This window comes from Bubalus bubalis, chromosome 12 (genome assembly GCF_019923935.1).
Source record: "Bubalus bubalis isolate 160015118507 breed Murrah chromosome 12, NDDB_SH_1, whole genome shotgun sequence".
NCBI classification, from domain to species: Eukaryota; Metazoa; Chordata; class Mammalia; order Artiodactyla; family Bovidae; genus Bubalus; species Bubalus bubalis.
Genome location: NC_059168.1, coordinates 3,952,437 through 3,974,489, shown reverse-complemented (window position 1 = coordinate 3,974,489; position 22,053 = coordinate 3,952,437). Strand labels below are relative to the sequence as shown.

Below are 22,053 nucleotides of genomic sequence, written 5' to 3'. Positions count from 1 at the left end.
TAGTTCCTTGTTCTTTTGATGTTTTGACATTCCATTTGTTTCTGAAGGGTTCTTTTCTTTCTTGCCTGTTGAGAAATTTTAGATTATTTTGCACATTTCCTGCCCTAGACCTGTAATCAGCCATTTCTTCATAGGTTCCTTTAGCGTGAAGTGGTTTTTAGAGATCACAGTTTGCCCGCCAGAGGTGATGATTGCTAGTTGTTGTTCAGTCACTCAGTCACGTCCAACTCTTTGCGACCCCATGGACTGCAGCACATCAGACTTCCTTGTCCTTCACCATCTCCCGGAGTTTGCTCAAACTCATGTTCATTGAGTCGGTGATGCCATCCAACCATCTCATCCTCTGTTGCCCCCTTCTCCTCCTGCCCTCAATGTTTCCCAGCATCAGGGTCTTTTCCAGTGAGCTGGGTCTTCGCATCAGGTGGCCAAAGTATTGGAGCTTCATCTTCAGCATCAGTCCTTCCAATGAATATTCAGGGTTGATTTCCTTTAGGATTGACTAGTCAGCTATCATTGCTTCTGAGCCTTTCCAGTAGATATAGATAGGGAATATATTTTTTTAAAGAGAGAAAAATAAATCATTAATTCACTGATATTTCCAGTTCAGATTTAATTGTACAAAAATTTTACTTCCTTAATTCTTTGTTTGAATTCATTTTTCTCTAATACTGGAAATCTTGGTTCTTAATGAGACTGACAAAATTGTTTTCTTCATCATATAATATAATAATTTTATTACTCCCTTCCCCACACAGAGGTTACGTACTATAAAGATTACTCTGTATTGTTTTTTTTAAATCAACATTGCTACTAATATAAGAACTACACTTTGCTGTCTTTGTGCTTTTTCGTCTTAGAATGTATCCTATTATGGATGTAGTGTCAAAAGTCGCTTGGATATCAAGCTAAAGTCTCTTGAAATCATTCTTTTCTCTGTGTGGTTATGCCCACAACCTGATATAAAATTAGACTTGTCTGTTTTCTGGTTTTAGAGACCAATTGATTTCCCTTTTTGTTTGGTTTTGTCTTTTAACTATGCCAAATGCTTACATAGTTTCAAGGACAAAATTGTAATTGTAAGTAAATACCGTGGCACCCTGTCTGCCCATCTTGTTCTGTCCTCCCCCTTCAAGGAGGCTATTTTTATTCATTTGTTCCTTATCCTGCATTTTTTATTTTTTTTTTAAATATACATGGTAAGTTTCCTGGAGGTCTAGTGGTTGAAACTCCACGCTTCCAATATAGAGGGTGCACGTTCAATCCCTGGTCAGGGAACTAAGATCCCACATGCTGCCCAGTGCAGCCAAGATATTAAAAAAAAACAAAAACAAAAAACCTTTAAAAAAATATACACAAACACACATATGTTCATATATATTCGTACCCCTTTCCCACTCAGAGCTAACCCACCGTAAACCATGTTTATTTTTCACTTGGTAGGCTCTGATGTTGCCTGTACCCAAGGATGCTCCTCACCCCTTGGTCGCCTGCAGAGCCTCTGCTACCTGTTGCATGACGTGCGGCTGCTGGGGACGTGGGTCCGTCTCCAGCCTCTTGCATTTGTAAATGCTGCTGTCGTCAGTGGCCTTCAGCACAGGGCATTTTGTGTCTTCACAGTGTGTCTTTTCCACACTGTCTCGAATTCTAGTTACACGCAGAGCGGGGTGTTTGGGCCGTGATTATGGTTTCCAGAGGGCATGGCCACAGGCTGCCCACTGAGGGAGGGAGCCCCAGATGTGCCCGTGGCCTTGTGACAAGAGTTGTTGACAGGGGCCCTCCTGGTTCTTTCGCTGGGCCTCACTCTCTCCCAGACATGTGAGGACACTTGTGAACTTCAGGTTCCGCACTTACACACTTACTGTGTTACTGACCAGGGTTCTTGGCCTCCATAAGCAATAGAAATGGGCTTCCCAGGTGGTGCTAGTGGTAAAGAATCCGGCTGCCAATGCAGGAGACACAGGGGATGCAGGTTCAATCCCTGGGTTGGGAAGATCCCTTCGAGAAGGAAATAGCAACCCACTCCAGTCTTCTTGCCTGGGAAATCCCCTGGACAGAGGAGCCTGGTGGGCTACAGTCCATAGGGTTGCAAAGAGTTGGATATGAGTGAGCAACTTAGCACAATCAATAGAAATAGAGGCCAGAGAAGAAATTCAGGCAAGGCTTTACGTGGGCCCCTGCTAAAACAGGGGGAAATGTAAACAAGCAGTAATTTCTCTTGCTTGCTGGCTCCTTGAGAAGGGGTGAACTTGTTCCTTATATGGGGTAAGGATAGAGGTGTGTCCAGGGGTTGGGCTACAGGGGTGGCTTAGGTGGTTTGCCCACCCCTTAGGTGGTGCTGTCAGAGAAGGCAATGGCGCCCCACTCCAGTACTCTTGCCTGGCAAATCCCATGGACGGAGGAGCCTGGTGGGCTGCAGTCCATGGGGTCGCACAGAGTTGGACACGACTAAGCGGCTTCACTTTCACATTTCACTTGCCTGCATCGGAGAAGGAAATGGCAACCCACTGGAGAATCCCATGGACAGAGGAGCCTGGTGGGCTGCCGTCTCTGGGGTCGCACAGAGTCGGACACGACTGAAGCGACTTAGCAGCAGCAGCGGCAGCAGGTGGTGCTGTGTGCAAGGGACATGCGCAGCCCCCTGCTTTTGCGCCCCTGTCTTCAAAAGTATCAGTCGGGTTTTCTGGTCTCTTCGTATCTCCTGTCCAGATTGCCCCAGCTGCGCACGCATGCAGTTGCTTTCAGTCCCGTACCATTTCCTTGTGTTTTGTTGCTCTCAAAGAGGTGTGCCTGGGTGCAAGCATCGCAGCTCTGCAGCACAGGGCCCCAGGGCCCAGGAGTCTCACATCACTAACCAGCACAGTTAGGTCTGTGGGGAGCAAGGGCACACCCAGAAGTCCCCAGGGTCTCCCAGGGAACAGGATGCCCAGGGCGGGCTGGGGGGAGCTGGTGCTGAAGATGGCAGTGTCTGCGGGCTGGGCTTTCCTTCCTTCTTCGTCTCGTCTGAGTCACCTCCTTCCACCTATTGTTCAGGTTGCCAGTGCCACTAGGAACATCTGACACGAACTGCCACAACCTCTTAGGACGTTTTGTGAACATCCTGTGGGTTCCTTTCCCAATTGGAGCCCGGAGCTTGGGGCCGGGGAAGCGGCTGTGCCCATGATGCCCAAAGGGCCTGCCATCTACACACTGGCCGAGTCGCACTAGTATCATCAGTAGTGAGAGGGGACGTGGCTTTGCACTTGGCAGTTTCGTTTCATAAGTTATTTATTTATTTATGTTTGGCTGTGCTAGGTCTTCCTTGCTGCCCGGGCTTTTACTCTAGTTGTGTGGAGTGAGCGGGGGCCCGGGGTCAGGGGTGCCTCTCGAGTTGCGGCACTCGGGCTTCTTGCTGCGGTGGCTTCTCTTGCTGCAGAGCACGGGCTCCGGGGCTCTTGGGCTCAGGAGTCGCTGCTCAGGAGTGGTGGCCCAGGGGCTGAGTTGCTGCGAGACATGCAGGATCTTCCTGATCTGTCTTTTTGTTGTTAGCCACCCAGTCATGTCTGACTCTTTGAAACCCCGTGAGCTCTAACCCGCCAGGCTCCTCTGTCCTTGGGATTTTCCAGGCAGGAAACTGGAATGCCATTCCCTTCTCCAGGCTATCTTCCTGACCCAGGGACTGAACCCGCGTCTCCTGCATTGGCAGGCGGATCCTTTACCACTGAGCCACCTGGGAAGCCCGCCATCCTCATTTCAGATTCGTGGTTGTGTGTGTCCTGGACCACATGGTGAGGATGCCTCTGTCCAGCAGGCCCTCATTCTCCTGTGCAAACACGGCCTCCAGCCGTGCAAGGGAGTGCATGCTCGCCCACAGGGGACCACCTGGCCCTCTCTGGGCGTGCAGCACAGCCCACTCCACAGCCCGCCAGCCAGCCCAGGCCCCCTGCCAGCCCTTCTTCTCTGCAGGCCTGCTGTTCTGGACCTCTCACCTCATCAGACCTCGGTTTTCCCCTTAATGAAAAGAATTCACACCACCTTCAGATATGTCAGGAAAATTCCTAGTTCTACAGAGCTTCTAACAGTTGACCGTAGTATTTGATGGAATGAACTGAGTCAGAGCAGTTATAATAAATGCGGCTGGATGGTTGCTGGAGGGTGCGCCCTTACCCTCCTACCCCTAGGTTCATCCCGAGCCCAAACCCATAGTCGCAGTGCCTCTTTCTTCCTAGGGACTCGAGGGGCGCACTGGGGAGCCGGGCCCTCTCCCACGACAGTATTTTCATCCCCGAATCGGGGCAGGACCCTCCTCGGCCGGTGCGGGTGTTTTCCCAAGAAAACGTGTGTGACCGGATTAAAGCTCTGCAGGTAAACTTTTCTGGGCAGCAGATATGCATTAGGAAGTCTTAAAATGATTCCTGCTTTTCCTTGATGGATTTTAAAGCCTAATCAAATGCATGTCACAGTTCTCCCAAGACTCGCCCAGTTAGTTACAAATGGGCCATGTCTCCTTCATTTGTAACCACTCACTTTCAAGATGACAGCGGGAGAACTGGTGGCAGACACTGAGTTTATTTAGCTCCCCAGCCTGGGCAAGGATGTTAAAAATACCTCCGGAGTGAATGAATTACAGCAGGGGAATTTGGGGAGAAAAGTCACTGATGAAAACTACAGCAAATGTTCTTTATTCCAATCTAGTTAAAAATACAGTGTAATGTGAAAATGGGGCCGCCTCCTCCTCCCGGGAGCCTTCCAACCAAGCGGGGAGATGATGCCGGCATGAGCTCTGAGGACGATGGTCTGCCCAGAAGCCCCCCCGAGATGTCCCTGCTTCATGACATTGGTTCCGGCACTACCATAAAGGCAAGTGCAACCTGAACCCCCCGCTCCCTCCCCCTCCTCCCCCTCTCCCTCCCCCACCTCTCCCTGCCGCCACACAGGGCCACCGGGGCTCCGGTGGCTCCTGTGTGTGTTCCCCTAAGATTCCCGTGATGACTCCTGCTCAGTGCGCCCGGAGGGATTCCAGCCAGCTCACTGGAACCCACTGTCCGTCCTTGGGCTGTATATATTTTCATTCTTTGAGCAGAATTTCAGGTCTCATTCAGGGATACGGTTTGGGGAACATTTTCCTTGGTGGTTATAGATCTGATGCAGTTAATCTCATTTTTCCTGTCTGAGCAGATGACCAGACCAGATATCCTATTTAAAAAAGGGAAACAGTTTGAGTCTGCTTTCTGTCATCATGATATTTGGCTGGAGGGAGAAGGGAGCTTCCCAGGTGGCTCAGTGGTAAAGAATCTGCCTGCCAATGCAGGAGACGTGAGTTTGATCCCTGGATCTAAAAGAACCCCTGAAAGAGGATATGGCAACCCACTCTGGTATTCTTTCCTGGGAAATCCCGTGGACAGAGGAGCCTGGCAGGCTGCAGTCCATGAGGTCACATAGAGTTGGACACGACTGAGTGACTGAGCACAAGCAGGGAGTGGTAACATGTCTGATTTAGTCTAGGCTCCTGCACCTGCTTTTGGGACTCTGAGAACTTGTTGGTTTAGGGCTAGAAATGTGAGATGTGGCGCTGGTGGACAGGGCAACAGGGAAAGTTTGACAAGCAGGAGAGGTGTCTCTGACCCCATAAGGTGGGGAACTGATCCCAGAAGCCCCCCATCCACTTTGAAATCGAGGAGGAAGAACTGAGCCTTTTTTCCTTGTATACAAACAGCATAGCTCTCACTGCCACCACCTGAGTCCATAGGGTGGGCTGAATGATGAAATATATGTCACTGGTGTTACACGAATGCATAAATGACCAAACAGACGATCATTTTCCCCTTGTAGACAAGCCTCCTGGTGGGGTGGGTGGCGTTGGAATTACCAGTGCTACACAGCCACACCCCTGCACTGTGTACCCACGGATGGTCTTAGTGCCCTGGTCAAGGGCCATCCTTGGTGGAGTTCTGCAGATTCTGTGCTGCTCTGAAATAGCTTCAGCAGTTAGTTCAGCTGGGAAGCTCAGAAGTTCCCCTGCAAAGGCAGATTGTTATTGTTTAGTCACTCAATTGTGTTGACTCTTTGCAACCCCATGGACTGCAGCACACCAGGCTTCCCTATCTTCCACTCTCTCCCAGAGTTTGCTCAGACTCATGTCCATTGAGTCGATGATGCCATCCAGTTCATCCTCTGTCATCCCCTTCTCTTCCTGCCTTGAGTCTTTCCCAGCATCAGGGTCTTTTCCAATGCTCTGGTTCTTCACATCAGGTGGCCAAAGTTTTGGAGCTGCAAGTTCAGCATCAGTGCTTCCTGTGAATATTCAGGGTTGATTTCCTTTAGGATTGATTGGTTTGATCTCCTAGCAGTCCAAGGGTCTCTCAAGAGTCTTCTCCAGCACCAGAGTTCAAAAGCAGGAAAAGGAGTATTTACCTGACTTGGGTGTGGCTGTGGGTTCTCAGAAGGCAGAGGAAGGGCTGTGGTGTAGCTGAGTGTGAACACACCCAAGGCAGGGGTTCCCACATAGCAGGCCAGAGAATGACTCCTTCCAGAATTCTGCCCTGCTTGCTCCACGAGCAGGTCAGAGGGCAGTGGGCCACCCACACCTGCTGTCCCAGCTGGACCAGAAAGCAGAGAAGGCACGGAGGAAGGTATGGCCCATTTCCTGGACTCCAAGCCCACCCTGCTCCCCTTAGGTGCAGGGGAAAGGTGACAGGCTGATGGCGTGTAAGGCGTCATCACCAGGTAACACACATGTCTTGGCATCTTCGTTGGCGGAGCCTCAGGAATGGGTGTGATTTTGTGTTTGTACCATGTGGTGGGGGAACGTGAACCACCATAGACTGACTCACCTCCACTCCATCCCCTGATTCTCTGACTTTCCCAGCAACGTGGTTCTTTGCATTTAGCTGGGACAGTTAGCTGGGACAGACAGTATAGGAGAGTTGGTAGCTTCTAAATCTGTTAAGGATTCAAGTGTGAACCCAGCCTGAAACCCACAAAGTGCCATGATGCACAAATTCCATAGTCAGCTGACTAGGTGCCATTCATGCAGGGCAAGGCTGACCTTGTCCTCAACATCTCTCCTTTTGTAGTGACGTTCTTTTTTTTTTTTTAATTGGGTAATAGGACCCATTCACTGGCATCATCAGTAACCAAAATTTGAGCCTTTAAGACTTAAAAAAAATAAAATATTTATTACTGTGGTTTTGAAGATGCAATGACCATATTTTGTGCCCTCAAGGTTTTTAGGGCCCAGTGAGTCGACCAAGAGGGGGAAACAACACACAGCATTCGATATAATGGAACCATAAACCCCAAAAGGATGGGACTGTGGGCTGTTTGATCTTTTCCTGTTGTGACACACAGGCCCACTTGCTCAACAGAGAAACTTAGTGAAGATTATTATGAAAAAAAGGTCTTCAGTAAAATGTGTATTTGGTAACACTGCCAAGATAACATTTCCTGGTGAATGGGTTTTTCAGAAAATATATGGGATTATTTTTAAATTGCTTTACCGTGTGAGGTAACAATGGATGATGTTTGCTTGGTCATGTTTAAGGTAAAATTACACCTAAGAGGTCCCTGTCTAGGTTTCCTGCCATTAAGTAAGAAACAAGGGGTCAAGGGTGGCAGACTGGCAGGTCTCACTTGCTGTGGGTGATGAGGAAGAGAGCGAGGGAGACGGCACAGCTCTGCCGGCGAAAGGCGGCACAGGCGCCACTGCCGGTGAGGCCGCAGCCCGGGCCGTCGCCTCTGGGCCCTGGGGGACGATGGAGTGGACTCGGGCAGCTCTGTGCCCCCCTGCGGGGGCCCATTCCCCGCGCCACACTCCACCCCTCCCCAGTGTCAGGGCCCCTCTCTTTGAGGACGGTCAGGCTGAAGCAGCTGTCACCCAGGGTCACCCCACAGAAGCCTCTGAACCCCAGGCTACTTCCTCAGGGCTCTTTGATCCACAGTCCCCCAACAAAGAGCAACTTGTTAGACTCTTATTAAATGCTCCACTTCCAGAATCATCCAGAAGCACAGATTCCAGGAAAACTGGGGGACTGGGAGCAAGCAGTGTAAACGTGAGCTCCAGAAGCTGCCGGCCCGCAGATAAAAAGACAAGTCAGCTTCTCCTCCTCTCCCAGATCTCAGCCCAGCTCACGTAGTTGCTTCACTGATCAGAGACAGAGCTTGATTCTCCTTGATCAGGAAGGGGCCCCAAGGACTCTCAGAACGACAGCTCAGACAGAGGCGATGGCCCAGTTCCCTTTCAGGAAGACGAGCCGTGATGGCCAGCAGGTGGGTTTTCAGGGACAGAGGCCCAAGTTCAGGGTCAGAGACATTCAGCTCCTTCCCAGACGCCCACCTCAGAGCCAGGGTGGACCGTCTGCTCGGACGGTGCACACTCAGGGGAGCCCCATGAAGAGCAGGCAGGGAATGTTGGTCCTTGAGGTTTACAGAGGGGTGACCCCGGCCCACTTTGTTGCTGGGGATCATTCTCACTCGTGGAGTCACCCTATGTGCAGAGCAGTTCATCTTGTTTGCTCTCTTGAGTCCCAGACGGTAAGAAAGAAAACCCAAATCTCAGTAAGTGTGGATATCACTGTCCCTCCAGACAAGGGCAAAGGGTTCTGACATGGACTCAGAGTGACATGGACTCATCCTGCTGTGACTTTAAGGAGAACTACCTGGGGAAGACATCACCTGTCCAGTCGCAGGTGACTTCCCGAGTCATCAGCGATTGGGTGGGAGTTGAAGCCACAGGCACAGAGGGAGACAGGGCCACGAGTTCTATGGTTCATTTAAAAATTTTTTCCTATTTTATTCCCGTAAGAACTCGAATCAATAAAACCACAGAACTCAAAGAGATTATGTTCACTTAGATTCCTCTCCTCCTCATTTTATTTATTTTTACAAATAGTTTTGTTTTTGTTTTTAATTTTTGGCTACACAGCATGTGGGATCTTAGTTCCTCGACCAGGGATTGAACCCATGCCTCCTGCAGTGGAAACTCGGAGTCTTAAACCACTGGCCTTCCAGGAAAGTCCCACCCCCTCATTTTAGTAATTGTCTTCTCCCACTCGACAGGGATAAACTTTGTACTTGCATCAGATCAGTTCAGTTCAGTCACTCAGTCGTGTCCAACCCTTTGTGACTCCATGGACTGCAGCATGCCAGGCTTCCGTGTCTATCACCAACTCCCGGAACTTACTCAAACTCATGTCCATCAAGTTGGTGATGCTATCCAACCATCTCATCCTCTGTTGTCCCCTTCTCCTCCCACCTTCAATCTTTCCCAGCATCAGGGTCTTTTCCAATTAGTCAGTTCTTCACATCAGGTGGCCAAAGTATTGGAGCTTCAGCATCAGTCCTTCCAGTGAACACCCAGGACTGATCTCCTTTAGGATGGACGTTGGATCTGCAGTCCAAGGGACCCTCAAGAGTCTTCTCCAATACCACAGTTCAAAAGTAACAATTCTTCGGCATTCAGCTTTCTTTATAGTCCAACTCGCACATCCATACATGACCACTGGAAAAACCATAGCTTTGACTAGACAGACTTTTGTAGGCAAAGTAATGTCTCTGCTTTTTAATACGCTGTCTAGGTTGGTCATAGCTTTTCTTCCAAGGAGCAGGCATCTTTTAATTTAAAGGCATCAGATAGTAGGAGATAATTATGTTAACAGGCCACTGGCCATCTGCATCATCGTGTTGCTGCCTCATTCCTGAGAAGACCATTGGCTAAATCATATCGAGGTGCATAAACTTATGATCTTGAGTTAAAATGTAAACATTGCACCACCTCACACCCGTTATGACAGCTACTCTATTAAAAATACCCAGAAAATAACGAGTGTTGGTGGAGGGAATACAGACATTGATACCCTTGTGCAGTGTTAGTAGAAATATACAATAGTGCAGCCACTGTGGAAATCAGTATGATGGTTCCTGAAAAAAATTAAACATGAAGTTACCTAGTGTTAGAAGCGTTAGTTGCTTAGTCATGTCTTACTCTGTGCAACTCCATGGACTGTAGCCCGCCAGGCTCCCCTGTCCATGGGATTCTCCAGGCAAGAATACTGGAGTATTCTTTCTCTTTTTTCACACCCCTGGGCCTTCCCCATGACTTTCAGAGATGGGGCCAAGCCTGACCCCACCCTTGGAGGAATTGGGCTGGTCAGTTTCATGGGAGAAAGTTCCTTGCCTGAAGCACCTGTGCAGCTGCTGTGGGTGGGCGAAGGCAGAGTTACCCACTCATGGAGCACCTCAAACTTGGGTTCTTGGAAACGAGTGATGGGCCTGCGGGGTTGACGCCCCATTTCCAACCCCGAGCCCAGAGACGGAGATGATGAAAGGGGAGGCAGGTGTGCTGGCTGTACCGTTTGCTGGCTAGCAAGAGGCTGACGCTTGGCCTGTCTGCTGCTTGTCCCCTGAAGGTCTGTGTGGTTTCCTCGTCCCGGCCGCAGTCTCCAGACCAGCTCTTCTCCAGGCAAGCGAGTGAAACTTCCGCCTCGCCTAGGACCTCGGACAGCAGCATGGTGCCCGTGGCTGACTTCGATTACCCCCCAGAGTTCTCCTCCTGCCTGGACAACTCTGCAGCCAAGCACAAGCTCCTCGTCAAGCCCCGCAACCAGCGGTCCAGCAAGATGAGGCGGCTGTCTTCGGTAACCGGGCAGAGGCAGGGTGGGCAGGCCCCAAGCACCCAGACACCCTGCTCCTTCCCTGCAGGGTCCCCATCCTCTGAACCACCACCTACCCCTGTGGGACCTATGATCTGTGGGACCATGACCAGACTCCAGAAGCTGGGGGTGCTTGGGGTTTCAACGCCCCTCCCAACAAAAACAGTTATTTGTTCGGTCATTCGTTCTACAATGCGTGCCAAGAGCCTGCTGTGAGCCATGGGGCCCCTCCTTCCCACTGCCTTCAGTGTGATGTCCACACTGCAGGCCTGGCACAACCAGGCCCTGCCTGCTTACTTCCTCCTGTTCTCACCGAACATGTTTTGACTTCCTTTCTTCTTTTGGAGCTCACCAGGCTATCTCCCATCCCAGGCCTTAGGACCTGCTGTTGTATCCCTTGCTTGGGAAACCCCCTGTTCAGCCCTTGGGAGGATGGGCTCCTAGGTCCTCCCTATGAAGTTTCCACCTGAGCATCCTGTGGAAAGCAGCCCACCACCCATCACCATGGGCACCTTCTCCATGGCACTGGCCACACACAGATGTGACCTTTGTAAATGGAGGCGCTTGGGTTTCACTGGTGGTTGAGACGGTAAAGAATCTGCCTGCAATGCAGAAGACCTGGATTCAATCCCTGGGTCAGGGAGATCCCCTAGAGAAGGAAATGGCAACCCACTCCAGTATTCTTGCCTGGAGAATGCCATGGACAACTCTGAATGCCATGACATGCATGACTCATGAATGCCATGGACAGAGGAGCCTGGCAGGCTTCAGTCCACGGGGTCACAAAGAGTCAGGCATGACTGAGCAACTAGCGCTTTTTCACTTTCTGTGAGAAGACTGTGCTTCTAGCCCCAGAGACCACTAGTCACAGAGATGCCATCACCGTGGATGTTAGTGGAATGCCTGAATGAATGATCAAACGTGTGTGAGTGAACGACCGGGAAGAAGCTGAACAACTAGAATGGACACTGCCTGGGGCGAGGATCCACCTAGAGGCAGAGGGATGGTGCCCTGTAAGGACATGCTGCCCAGGGCAGGCATCAGCTGGTCCCCGTGGGAGCTGAGAGCGCACTCGTGCAGTGCATCAGGTTCACGGGACAACTGTCCTGCTCACCACTGCCATGCCCCCTCCCCAGAGGAGCTGAGAAGCAGGGTGTGGGGCCAGCCTGGCCACCCAGAATGACAGGGCTAAGGAAGGGATACTCAGAGATGGACATCCCCTCCTCCTTCCCTAAGGACAAGACCATGAGGTGTTGATGAGGTACCAGGGCAAGCTGGACACTTCAGCTGGAGGCAATGCGTGGGCTTTCTCAGATTTCAGGGACGCCCTGGAGAGAGTGGCTTTTCCTCTGGGCATGTGGAAGGCACTTTCCTTTTTTTTCTCCCTGTCTCTTGCTTATTATATTATGGAAGTGGTGTATAATTTATGTTCCAGAACCAAAATTCTAGACTTGATATAATTGGTTTACAGACTGCTGCTGCTACTGCTGCTGCTGCTAAGTCACTTCAGTCGTGTCCGACTCCGTGCAACCCAATAGACGGCAGCCCACCAGGCTCCTCTGTCCCTGGGATTCTCCAGGCAAGAGTACTGGAGTGGGTTGCCGTTGCCTTCTCCGTCAATCAATACTACATGTAATCAACCTGGAAAGGAGAAACATCAATGTAGGATTTTCCCTCCCAGTCACGGCTTCAGAATCATGGTTAACACCTATATCTGGGGAAATCCCTGTTCTGACCATCTAGATTTTAAATAAAAGGAATAGTGATGAACTCAGAGATGTTATAATTTGCCCCAAGTCATACAGTAAGTTTTGTTCCTCATCTAAAGGTTTACATGAAGTAATGTAGGATTTTCACATTCTTTAATTGTGGAAGGTGCTTTTTAAACTGACGCCAGCAGGATTGAATTCTGAGAGAAATAACGCTGCAGAAAGGAGGCCATGTTACCCTCAGGCTAATGTCCTGTCCTGCAAACTGGGGGGACCTAGGTGTTTGGGCAAATGTTTCTGTGTGCAGTGTCTCTTCAGTTAAAGGCTCAGTGCCACTGGGACTTGCAAGACCCAGTGACTCCAATTTGCCTGCCCTCATGCTGAGTGCGGCCATAGGACAAGGGCAAAGCCAGCTCCCTCTGGCCCAGGTCTGAGCTTCCTTCCCATGGGGATGTCTTTTGCCCTGGAAGGGTGTGTGTGTGGCCAGCCACTGCCTGGCCAGGACTTGGCAGCAGGAAGCCCAGCTCGTACTCCAGGTGGAAATGCATCATCCTCTCTTACTGTCCCCTGGGCAGAGCTCTTCCTCTTTCTTTACTTTTGAACTTGACTTAGCTCTTGAACCCCATCTTTTAGAATAAGAAGATTTCAGACTGATTTACACAGACTGATTTAGGCAGTCTGTGTGAACTCGGTCATTCCCAAGCAGAGGTTTTGGAGGTGTCTGTCTCTTCTGGGTCGCACAGGCTTGTCACTGGTGTCACTGTTGGGTCCATGCCAGCTTCCTCCTTCCTGGTCCCCCACCGTAACCCCCTTGGAGCTGCCAGTGGCTCAAGCTGGATATACCCAAGCCAGGCCTGCTCCTCAACTTTATGTGGACTTAGCCTGAGTTCCAGTCATTTTAAAACATGACCCATATCCTAAAGTATTTCCACATCAAGGATTTCCCTCAGTAACATAAGACCAGTAAAACCTTGCATGCTTGCTAAGTCGCTTCAGTCGTGGCCGATTCTTTGCAACACTATGGACTATAGCCCTCCAGGCTCCCCTGTCCATGGGGATTCTCCAGGCAAGAATACTGGGATGGGTTGCCGTGCCCTCCTCCAGGGGACCTTCCCAACCCAGGGATCGAACCCACGTCTCTTATGTCTCCTGCATTGGCAGGTGGGTTCTTTATCACTAGCACCACCTGAGACATCCCAGTAACATCTTAAGAACCTGAAACCTTTGAAACTTCTTCTGGGAATTTCACATATTCCTGTTTTCAAAACCAGAGGAATAGGGTTGTGCGTCGTGGCATGGCTAGCTTTGGTGTCGTCACAAACATCCCGGTTATCTTGTGTTAGCAAGCAGATGCCAGCTGGAAAGTGTTAAAATAACAACAAAAACCTATTGTAGACAGTCCCCTGGGTGAAACACAGAAGGAGGTCACTGCACGTGTGCAGCAGCCAGGGTGATGCTTGAAAAGTCTTAAGATAGGTCTAAAGTCTTGTTGAAAACACCAGCGTCAACGCTCTCAGCCTTTTGGTCATTTTCACATTTGCTTTTGAATGATCCTGATTACCTTGATCTCCTTTCCTTCCTAAAAGAGCAGGAATTGACTTTGTGGATAGCAGGGAGGAAGTGGACTAACTGTAGATTCCAGAGACCTTTCGGAAGAAAAATAGTCTCTCAGTTGTGTCTGACTCTTTGTGACCCCATGGACTGTAGCCTGCCAGGCTCCTCTGTCTGTGGGATATTCCAGGCAGGAATACTGGAGTGGGTAGTCATTCCCTTCTCCAGGGGATCTTCCTGACTCAGAGATTAAACCCAGTTCTCCTGCATTGCCAGCGGATTCTTTGCTGTCTGAGCCACCAGGGAAGCCCCAGGGCTATGTCTGATTGTCACACCACACCAGGCAGGGCTTTCTTCAGGAGTGAAATTGGAGATAGCTCTGGAGGTCCTGGGGGAGCCCTGGAGGTGAGCGGGGAGCAGCCAGCCGACCAGTCACTCAGATCCAGAATCTGGCACATACAGTGGCAGGGGCTTGGCTTGACCTGAGTAGGGAGTGGGAGAAATAATTTAAAATGGAAGAATATAAGACTTCAAATTTAGCTGAAAAGTTTGGGCTTTGTCCTGTCAGAGATGGTTTGCTATTGACTGTGTTGGACATGATATGAACTGGCTTTTAGGCAAACCAGCCTGCCTTCACTGTGAGTGTACAGCCCTGGAGAGAGAGGGCATTGACATGGGTCACGGGCTCTGGGGCAGCATGGGGGTCAGAGGGAACAGCTTTGCCCCTCAGCCGCCTATTAGCTCAGTCTTGGCGGAGCCGGGGACCTTGTTGGGTTTCCAGTTCTCCAAGTGCAAAGAGGACATGAAAAGAAAGTGAAAGCGTTAGTCGCTTAGTCGTGTCCGACTGTTTGCAACTCCATATGGGATTTCCCAGGCAAGAATGCTGGAGTGGGTTGCCATTCCCTTCTCCAGGGCATCTTCCAGACCCAGGAATGGAACCCGTGTCTCCTGCATTGGCAGCTGGGTCCTTTACCACTGGGCCACCTGGGAAGCCCTATGGGGAGGCCATAGGCTTCCTAATATTCGTCCTAATGCTGCTGTCCATTGTCCCTTGACTTTCAGAGAGCACAGTCGGAATCCCTGAGCGATCTGACCTGCACCCCAGAGGAGGAGGAAGTCGATGAGAAACCACCACTCCAAGTCAGCACAGAGGAGCAGCCCAGCTCTGGGCAGCAGGAGGCAGGTCAGGACGGAGGCTCTGAGCCAGAGGGGCCGGCCCCCGTGTTGCCACCCGCGGGGCCCCGTGTGCGGCGGGCACGCCTGCAGCACTGTCCGGCGCTCACTGCCAGCATGGAGGAGGAGAGCCCCCCGGGGGAGAACCCCTCCAGCCGCCCGGCCACCCCGGAGGGCACCCCGGAGGGCACGCTGGAGGCCACCCTGGAAGTCATGGAGGTCACAGAGCCCCTGTCAGGCCGAACTCCCCACTCGGAGTCCCCATCTCGCCCAGAAGGCTGCCCCCACCCTAATCCTGACAGCGAGAACCAGAGAGAGGACCTGTCCTCGGAAAGCGCGTGTCCCCCCGGCGGGGACACAGCGGAAGAGGCGGTTTCTGCGTCGGGAGACAACATCGAGGGTCGACTGTCTCCCTGCGTCCCCGAGGGGGACACGACCCCTCCTGAGCCAGGCCCCGCCGCCACCCCGGAGACCCCCCCTGGTCCAGACGGAACAGACAAGGCGGGCCAGAAGGAGCCGCTGGCCACGCTGGACTTGCCAATGTCAGAGGGTGCAGGGCAGGAAAGTCCAGCCGCGGCCCCCAGCCCGCCGCCCCCCAAGAGCTGCTTGAAGCACAAGGCCCCCTCGCCACCTGCCTCCCAGGCGCCTGTGCCCCGATCCCCGGAGCAGGGGGCCGCCCCCCCGGAGCCCCCAAAGGCCGAGCGGGCGGGGGCCCCCTCGGGGGCCCCGGAGCGCAAGACAGAGCACGGAGGCTGCGAGGCGCGTGGGGCCGCCAAGAAGTTCTCGGTGTCGTCTGGCCGGGAGTGGCCGCGCGCGGGAGGCCGCCTGCTAGAGCCCCGTGGCCCGGCAGTCCGACTGCCACTTCTCCGGAGCGGCCCGGCCTGGAAAAGCGAGGCCGCCCTCGACGACCTCCCGGCGGCCCCCGAGCCCCAGGGCCCCAAGCCTGGCCCTCGGAAGCTGCCTGCCCCGGCCGAGCGCGGCTCTCCGGACACAGCCGACCCAGCTGCCCAGGAGCGGGCGGCAGGCGGGGAAGGAGGCCCGTTCCCCGTCAAACTTCGCTCCACGTCTCTGTCCTTCAAACACAGAGAAGCTCCCTGCCCGGAGGGGAAGGCCATCAAGAGGTACAGCGCGGAGGTCAGGCTGGAGAGAGGAGGGCTGAGCTTGCTGTCCAGGGATGAGAAGGGGCCTCTGGGGAGCAGCCCCTCCACCCGAGGTGCCAGGCCCCCCAGTGAGCCGGGGAAGGCCAAGACCCGGCCCACCGAGCAGCTCAGCTCCAAGCCGCCCCTGCCCAGGAAGCCCTTGCTACAGACCCTCACTCTCCCGCAGCTGCCCGCGCCCCCTGACACCAGCTCTGGGGACCCCGAGAAGGTGGGGCTGCCCATGGACCCCCGGAAGGAGAGCCGGGCTGAGAGGAGGTCACCGCACAGGGCAGTTGGTAAGAGACCAGGTGGAGGCCTGGGGAGGGTGTGTGCAGAGGGCAGGGGGAGATCCGGTCAGCTGGACCGTCTCTCTGGGCATCCCTAAGGTATGTAAATGTATTCAGTGGAAACCTTGCTGCCGGAGAAGTGGAAGAAAAATAAAAATTTCTGTTAATAGCACTAACATATTTGATCAAGAGTTCGGAATGGAGAGGACTTCCTGGCAGTCACTGGTTAATACTCCTTGCCTCCAGGGCAGAAGGCACCAGTTCCATCCCTGGTTGGTGAACTAAGATCCCATGTGCCCTGTTCAGAGAAGTCAGGAAAATGTAGAAACATTCCGGGAGGAGGTGGGGTCTTCAGTGGACCACTCACAGGCTTCTTCCTCCAAAGGTCCAGACTCCGGGACATGTGTGTTCTCTGGATGGAGGTCCTCCTGGGGCCTGAGCTGGTTCTTTTAATAAATGAAGCATCTGGCTCTGCTGTCACTTAGCATCATTCTGACCTTTCCTCCCAAGGAAAAAGCTCCTCATATTTAACAGTCAGATTCCCAGGGCCCAGCCTCACACAGAAAGCGTCTCCTCTACTGGAGTCTGTGAGTACCTCAGCAGGTTAGGTGTGAACTGTCCCCAAAGGGAGATGGTGTTAAGGTTGGGGTAGAAAGTAAGAAACTTCTAAAGCAACTGCCTTTTAAAATAAGACACAAAATAGATGACCTTTCTGTGTCTTTGACATGCATCACTATTTATAGTGTCTCATGAAATCTCTTGGAAACAGATATATTCGGCAGAGCTAAAGACTCTCTCATGGCTGATTTCTGTTATTAATGGCAGTTGGTGTGCCAAAAATGGAACTAGGCATGCAGGTTGTGTGTGTGTGTGTGTGTGATATGGGGCCCCAAGAGAAATTTTTCCATGGTAGATTTTGTAAAACAGCACAACTTTCAGGATATTTTAAGTGGGTGCTGTAAGTCTAGCACTCCTTTAGGACTCATTCTGCAACAGCTGAAATAGAAGCCAGTTCTTCGGGATCCCACACCCTAAAAGAGAGAAGGGCACACACGAGACAGGTTCAGAGATGTTGTGGTCTTTCTCCTAAGATATTAGTAAAAGTGCCGTGTATAAAGGGCTCTGTGTGGACACAGTGGGGGAAGGAGAGGGTGGGACGAACAGAGAGTGGCATGAAACACAGACATCACCGTATGTGAAGTGTTAATGACAGCTAGTGGGAAGTTGCTCTGTAACACCCGGAGCACCGCCTGGTGTTCCCTGCCCGCCTGGATTGGGTGGGGATGGGAGGGAGGTTCAAGAGGGAGGGGTCATGTGTATACTTACGGCTGATTCACGCTGTTATATGGCAGAAACCAACACAACGTGGTAAAGCAATTATTTGCCAATTAAAATAAATTTTTTAAAAAAATCAGAAAATTAAAAAAAAAAAAAGATAATCAGGGGCTTTAAATTCCTAAGGTGACACCCAAAGATGCAGGTGTTTCCAGGGTGAAGTTTCCAGAAAAACATCCCCGAAAGAGCCACCACAGGTAACTTTCCTGATTCAGACCCCTTGGCTGTAATTTGCATTGCTGCTGTTGCATTAGAATAATAGGGAGCTTTGGGGGAGGTTCAAACTGTAACTGGTGATCCACTCTGCAAATTTCCAAATTATTGAAGCTATTATAGAGTGATTCAAAAAGCCACTGAACTAGCCATGGAGGAGGGGGCTGCAGATAAAACCCTGACATCAGCACCATCCACCTTCGTGGCCTAGAATTGAAGATGTCTTCTGTCACGGGCTTGCCAAATGAATGGAACTTAAACACAGGATACTCAGCTTCATGGTCAGAGCTGGAAAAGAAACTTCAGAGGGCGATGCTTGACACATTGATAATTTATAACTTCCTCAGCCTAAGCTGGGAGGGTTAGGCCTTGTTCCTTGTCAAGAACAGTTGGCTGGAATGGTCTGTAGTTAGAGACCATAGAAAAAATCATCTGTTTTTTTCTTTTGATTAAGGTGGCACTAGTGGACACGACTGAGCAACTTCACTTTCACTTTTCACTTTCATGCATTGGAGAAGGAAATGGCAACCCACTCCAGTGTTCTTGCCTGGAGAATCCCAGGGACGGCCGAGCTTGGTGGGCTGCCGGCTATGGGGTCGCAGAGAGTCAGACACGACTGAAGCGACTTAGCAGCAGCAGCAGTGGTAAAGAACCCACCCGCCACTGCAGGAGACGTAAGAGACGCGGGTTCCATCCCTGGGTTGAAGCACAGCTGAACCCAACTGAAGCAACTTAGCACAGCACATAAAATACTATATCATACTTATTCATTTCTTTGCTTAAATAGTGGAAGAGAGTTGTCTCATCTGTCTAACTTTGTTAGCATTCTCTAAGCCATAGAAATAACTGACTCAGGTGAATTCTGGAAGGGAAGAAGCCTGGTCCCTATAGGGGGCACAGGGAGTGATTTTCTTATCAGTGCAAAGAGAGGAGATAATTCTCACGTTCTTTTGGGAACTGACCCTCTCGGTTATGGTTTAGTCACTGAGTCGTGTCCAACTCTCTGCGACCCCCGTGGACTGTAGCCCGCCAGGCTCCTCTGTCCATGGGATTCTCCAGGCAAGAATACTGGAGTGGGTTGCCATTTCCTTCTCCAGACTTGAGGCATGAGAGCCAATAGAGGGTGGGGCTGCTCTCTTGTCCCACCTGGGACCGTGGAGTCTGGGGGCTGCCTCCCACAGGCCAGAGCAGAGTCTCAGAGCCCCGGCTCCTGGAGCCCATTAAGTGAAGCAGTCTCCACTCCTTCCCCAGACACTGGGTCTGCTTGTGTTTCAGTTCATTATTACAACTTCTGCTACCATCCTTGCCCCCAAATTACAGCAGCTAAAGGCAATTAAATTCACATAAAACATAGATAATAAAAAGTTGTCATAACATATTACCTAGTTTTCTAGAAAGGCCTAACTGTTGCTGCTCATTATCTCCTTATGACAGCAGTTTACCCAGAGCCTCCAGATGGGCTGCCGCCTCCCCTGTCCCTAGGCTGATGGAGGGGCCCCAGGTGGGCCCGTTCTGCTTCGGGGACTCCAGCTCCTTCCCCTCCTCTCCTCACACCCTGTCTGTCTGCTCTCAAGATGAAGAAACCCCAGGATGTGGTATTCAGGGAGAAAATGGTGGTTGTTGCAATGAACAGGAGCCCAGCTTGCTGCCTGGGCTGAGTCTCACGGGGCCCCTTGGGGTGTTCACTGTGAGCCCAGCACACTCGTGCTCGTCAGCACGCAGGAGACCGGTGAACCTGCTCACCTCCCTGCCGTAGCCGGTGAATGGCCCTGGGTTAGGATCCCTGCTTGTGTGTGCAGGACAGCCCCCACGCCTCTGCTAGACCAGTCTGAAAGTGGTAGTCACTCGGCTGTGTCCAACTCATGCCGTCCCATGGACAGTAGCCCACCAGGCTCCTCTGCCCACAGAACTCTCCAGGCAAGAAGACTGAGGTAGATGGCCATTCCCTTCTCCAGGGGATCTTCTCAACCCAGGGATTAAACCTGGGTCTCTTGCCTTGCAGGCAGATTCTTTATTATCTGAGCCAACAGGGAAGCCCAAATATTGAGGAGCAACCACCCACCATGGGGCTAGAACCCATGACCCTGGGGTTAAGAATCCCATGCTCTGCTGACTGAGCCGGCCAGGACCAATCTGTCCCACGGTCTAAATTACCAGGCTGGAAGCACTCTTCTGCTCACAGGATTAGAATTAGCGCAGGGAAAATGGTGAAATACTGAACACATGTAGAAAAAAGTCATCACTTTTCAGCTCATTCTCTGGATGTTACTCCTGTTGGCCTGCCTTCTAGTCGTGTGTGTGACTTATCTTCCATGTAGTGGTGGATACTTGCTGGGTATTTTGGAGAGTAGCTGGACACTGCTGCTCTCAGCAGGGGCCTCGTTGGTTAACTGGTCTCCACCTCCAGTCCAAACTGCCTCCTTCCAGGCTGCTGACAGCGGCACAGCAGGCCCTGGAGCAGGCTCATTCCCTCACGCGTCTGCTCCTTCCGCGTCACATACTCCTGCCTCACGCACGGCGCTGTTCTGACCCTGGAAGGCAGGCAGGAAGAGCGTGGCAGCCTTGCCGTCCAGGAACTTAGGGCCCAGGGAGGCAGCAGGTGGTGAGTGTAGGTAGATGTCCCTCTTGTCTTTGGATGTCAGGGACATTTTCTGAAGGAAATGAGCTCAAAGAGGTTGTCACCTTGTCTAATGGCAGTTATTTCAGTGTATTCAAGTTTGTTGAAGTAGAATACAAGGAGTTTGGTGGGTTTTTTTTTTTTTTCTTTTTGGTGTCCTAAAAATATATTCATGTCTTTTATTCTTAAAGAAAACCAACTTCATTCACACCTACCCTTCTTTTTGTCCTTCTCCTTCCCCCCGTGGTCCCTTCCTGGCAAGTAAGCGTGGTCTACACTCTGGTCCTCAGCTCCCCTGCCTCCTCTGGGCTCCTCAGACCATGTGCCTCTGCTCATCCCTGCCTGCTGCCCAGTGTGGTGGTTCCCACCCCAGCAGAGCCAGGAGGGACCCTGGACCCCTCAGCAGGTGTGGTGCCGGCGTCCTGCAGCTCGCCTGCTCTCGCCACATTGACACTCCAGTACTTTGGACCCCTGAGCGAAGAGCCAACTCCCTGGAAAAGACCCTGGTGCTGGGAAAGATTGAGGGCAGGAGGAGAAGGGGGAGACGGAGGATGAGATGGTTGGATGGCATCTCTGACTCAGTGGACATGCGTGCATGGTCAGTTGCTTCAGTTATGTCTGACTCTGTCACCCCATGGACTGCAGCCTGCCAGTCTCCTCTGCCCATGGGATGCTCTAGGCAGGACTGGGAGACGGTGGAAGACAGGAAAGCCTGGTGTGCTACAGTCCTTGGACTCACAAAGAGGCGGGCGCCACTGAGTGACTGAATAACTGACGACAAAGGGAGAGAATTTTGGGGGGTGTTGACATTGTTCTGTGGCCCATTTGTGGTGGCTGTCGCAAGAATCTTAAGTCTCTATTCAAACTCATTGAACTGTATGGCAGAAAAATGAGTTTCACTGTACGTACATTTTAAAATAACCTTTTAAACGACAGAAGCAGCCTCCTCTCCAGCCACCTCTGAACCTCCCTGGGCCTCCCACACACACACACGCAGGACGCACCGCCGCTAATGGAGTCACCCCTGCTGTCTCTCATGCGGCTGTGCTCAGAGTCACATCAGTGTCCACAGGTAGGTGCAGCAATCTTTTTTTTTTTTTGAGTTTTTATTTATTTTGGGGGCCACACCAATGGGCACGCAGGATCTTAGCTCCCCAATCAGGAATTGAATCTGCGCTCCCTGCAGTGGAAGCACAGAATTTCAACCCCTGGACTGCCAGCGAAGTCCCCAGCAATCTATTATTTTTTTTTTTTTAATCATAAAAATGCTATCCATGTTAGCTTGCAATTAGACATTTTCAGTCCACAATAAGGAGTGGGCATCTTTTCTGATCAGAGTGAGCCACTTGTCCTCATTCTTTTTAAGGGCAACATGTGTGTGTGTGTGTGTGTGTGTGTGTGTGT

At 51.6% G+C, this 22,053-nt stretch overlaps 1 protein-coding gene across 9 annotated transcripts in view; it reads left to right on the top strand.

The window, feature by feature from the left end:
• The window catches only part of CRACDL (CRACD like), a 130,032-nt gene that overhangs the window by 97,232 nt on the left and 10,747 nt on the right, over positions 1–22,053 (top strand). For 7 of the 9 annotated variants that reach the window (XM_025260685.3, XM_044925637.2, XM_025260686.3 and 4 more), the window contains 4 exons: positions 4,206–4,341; positions 4,672–4,836; positions 10,383–10,610; positions 14,948–16,493. In XM_025260685.3, the coding sequence (XP_025116470.3) occupies positions 4,206–4,341; positions 4,672–4,836; positions 10,383–10,610; positions 14,948–16,493 (2,075 nt within the window). Of the gene's footprint in view, positions 1–4,205; positions 4,342–4,671; positions 4,837–8,099; positions 8,245–10,382; positions 10,611–14,947; positions 16,494–21,585; positions 21,722–22,053 lie in introns of those variants that run through there. The other 2 variants (XR_006639771.1, XM_044925640.2) reach the window with 2 other exon arrangements.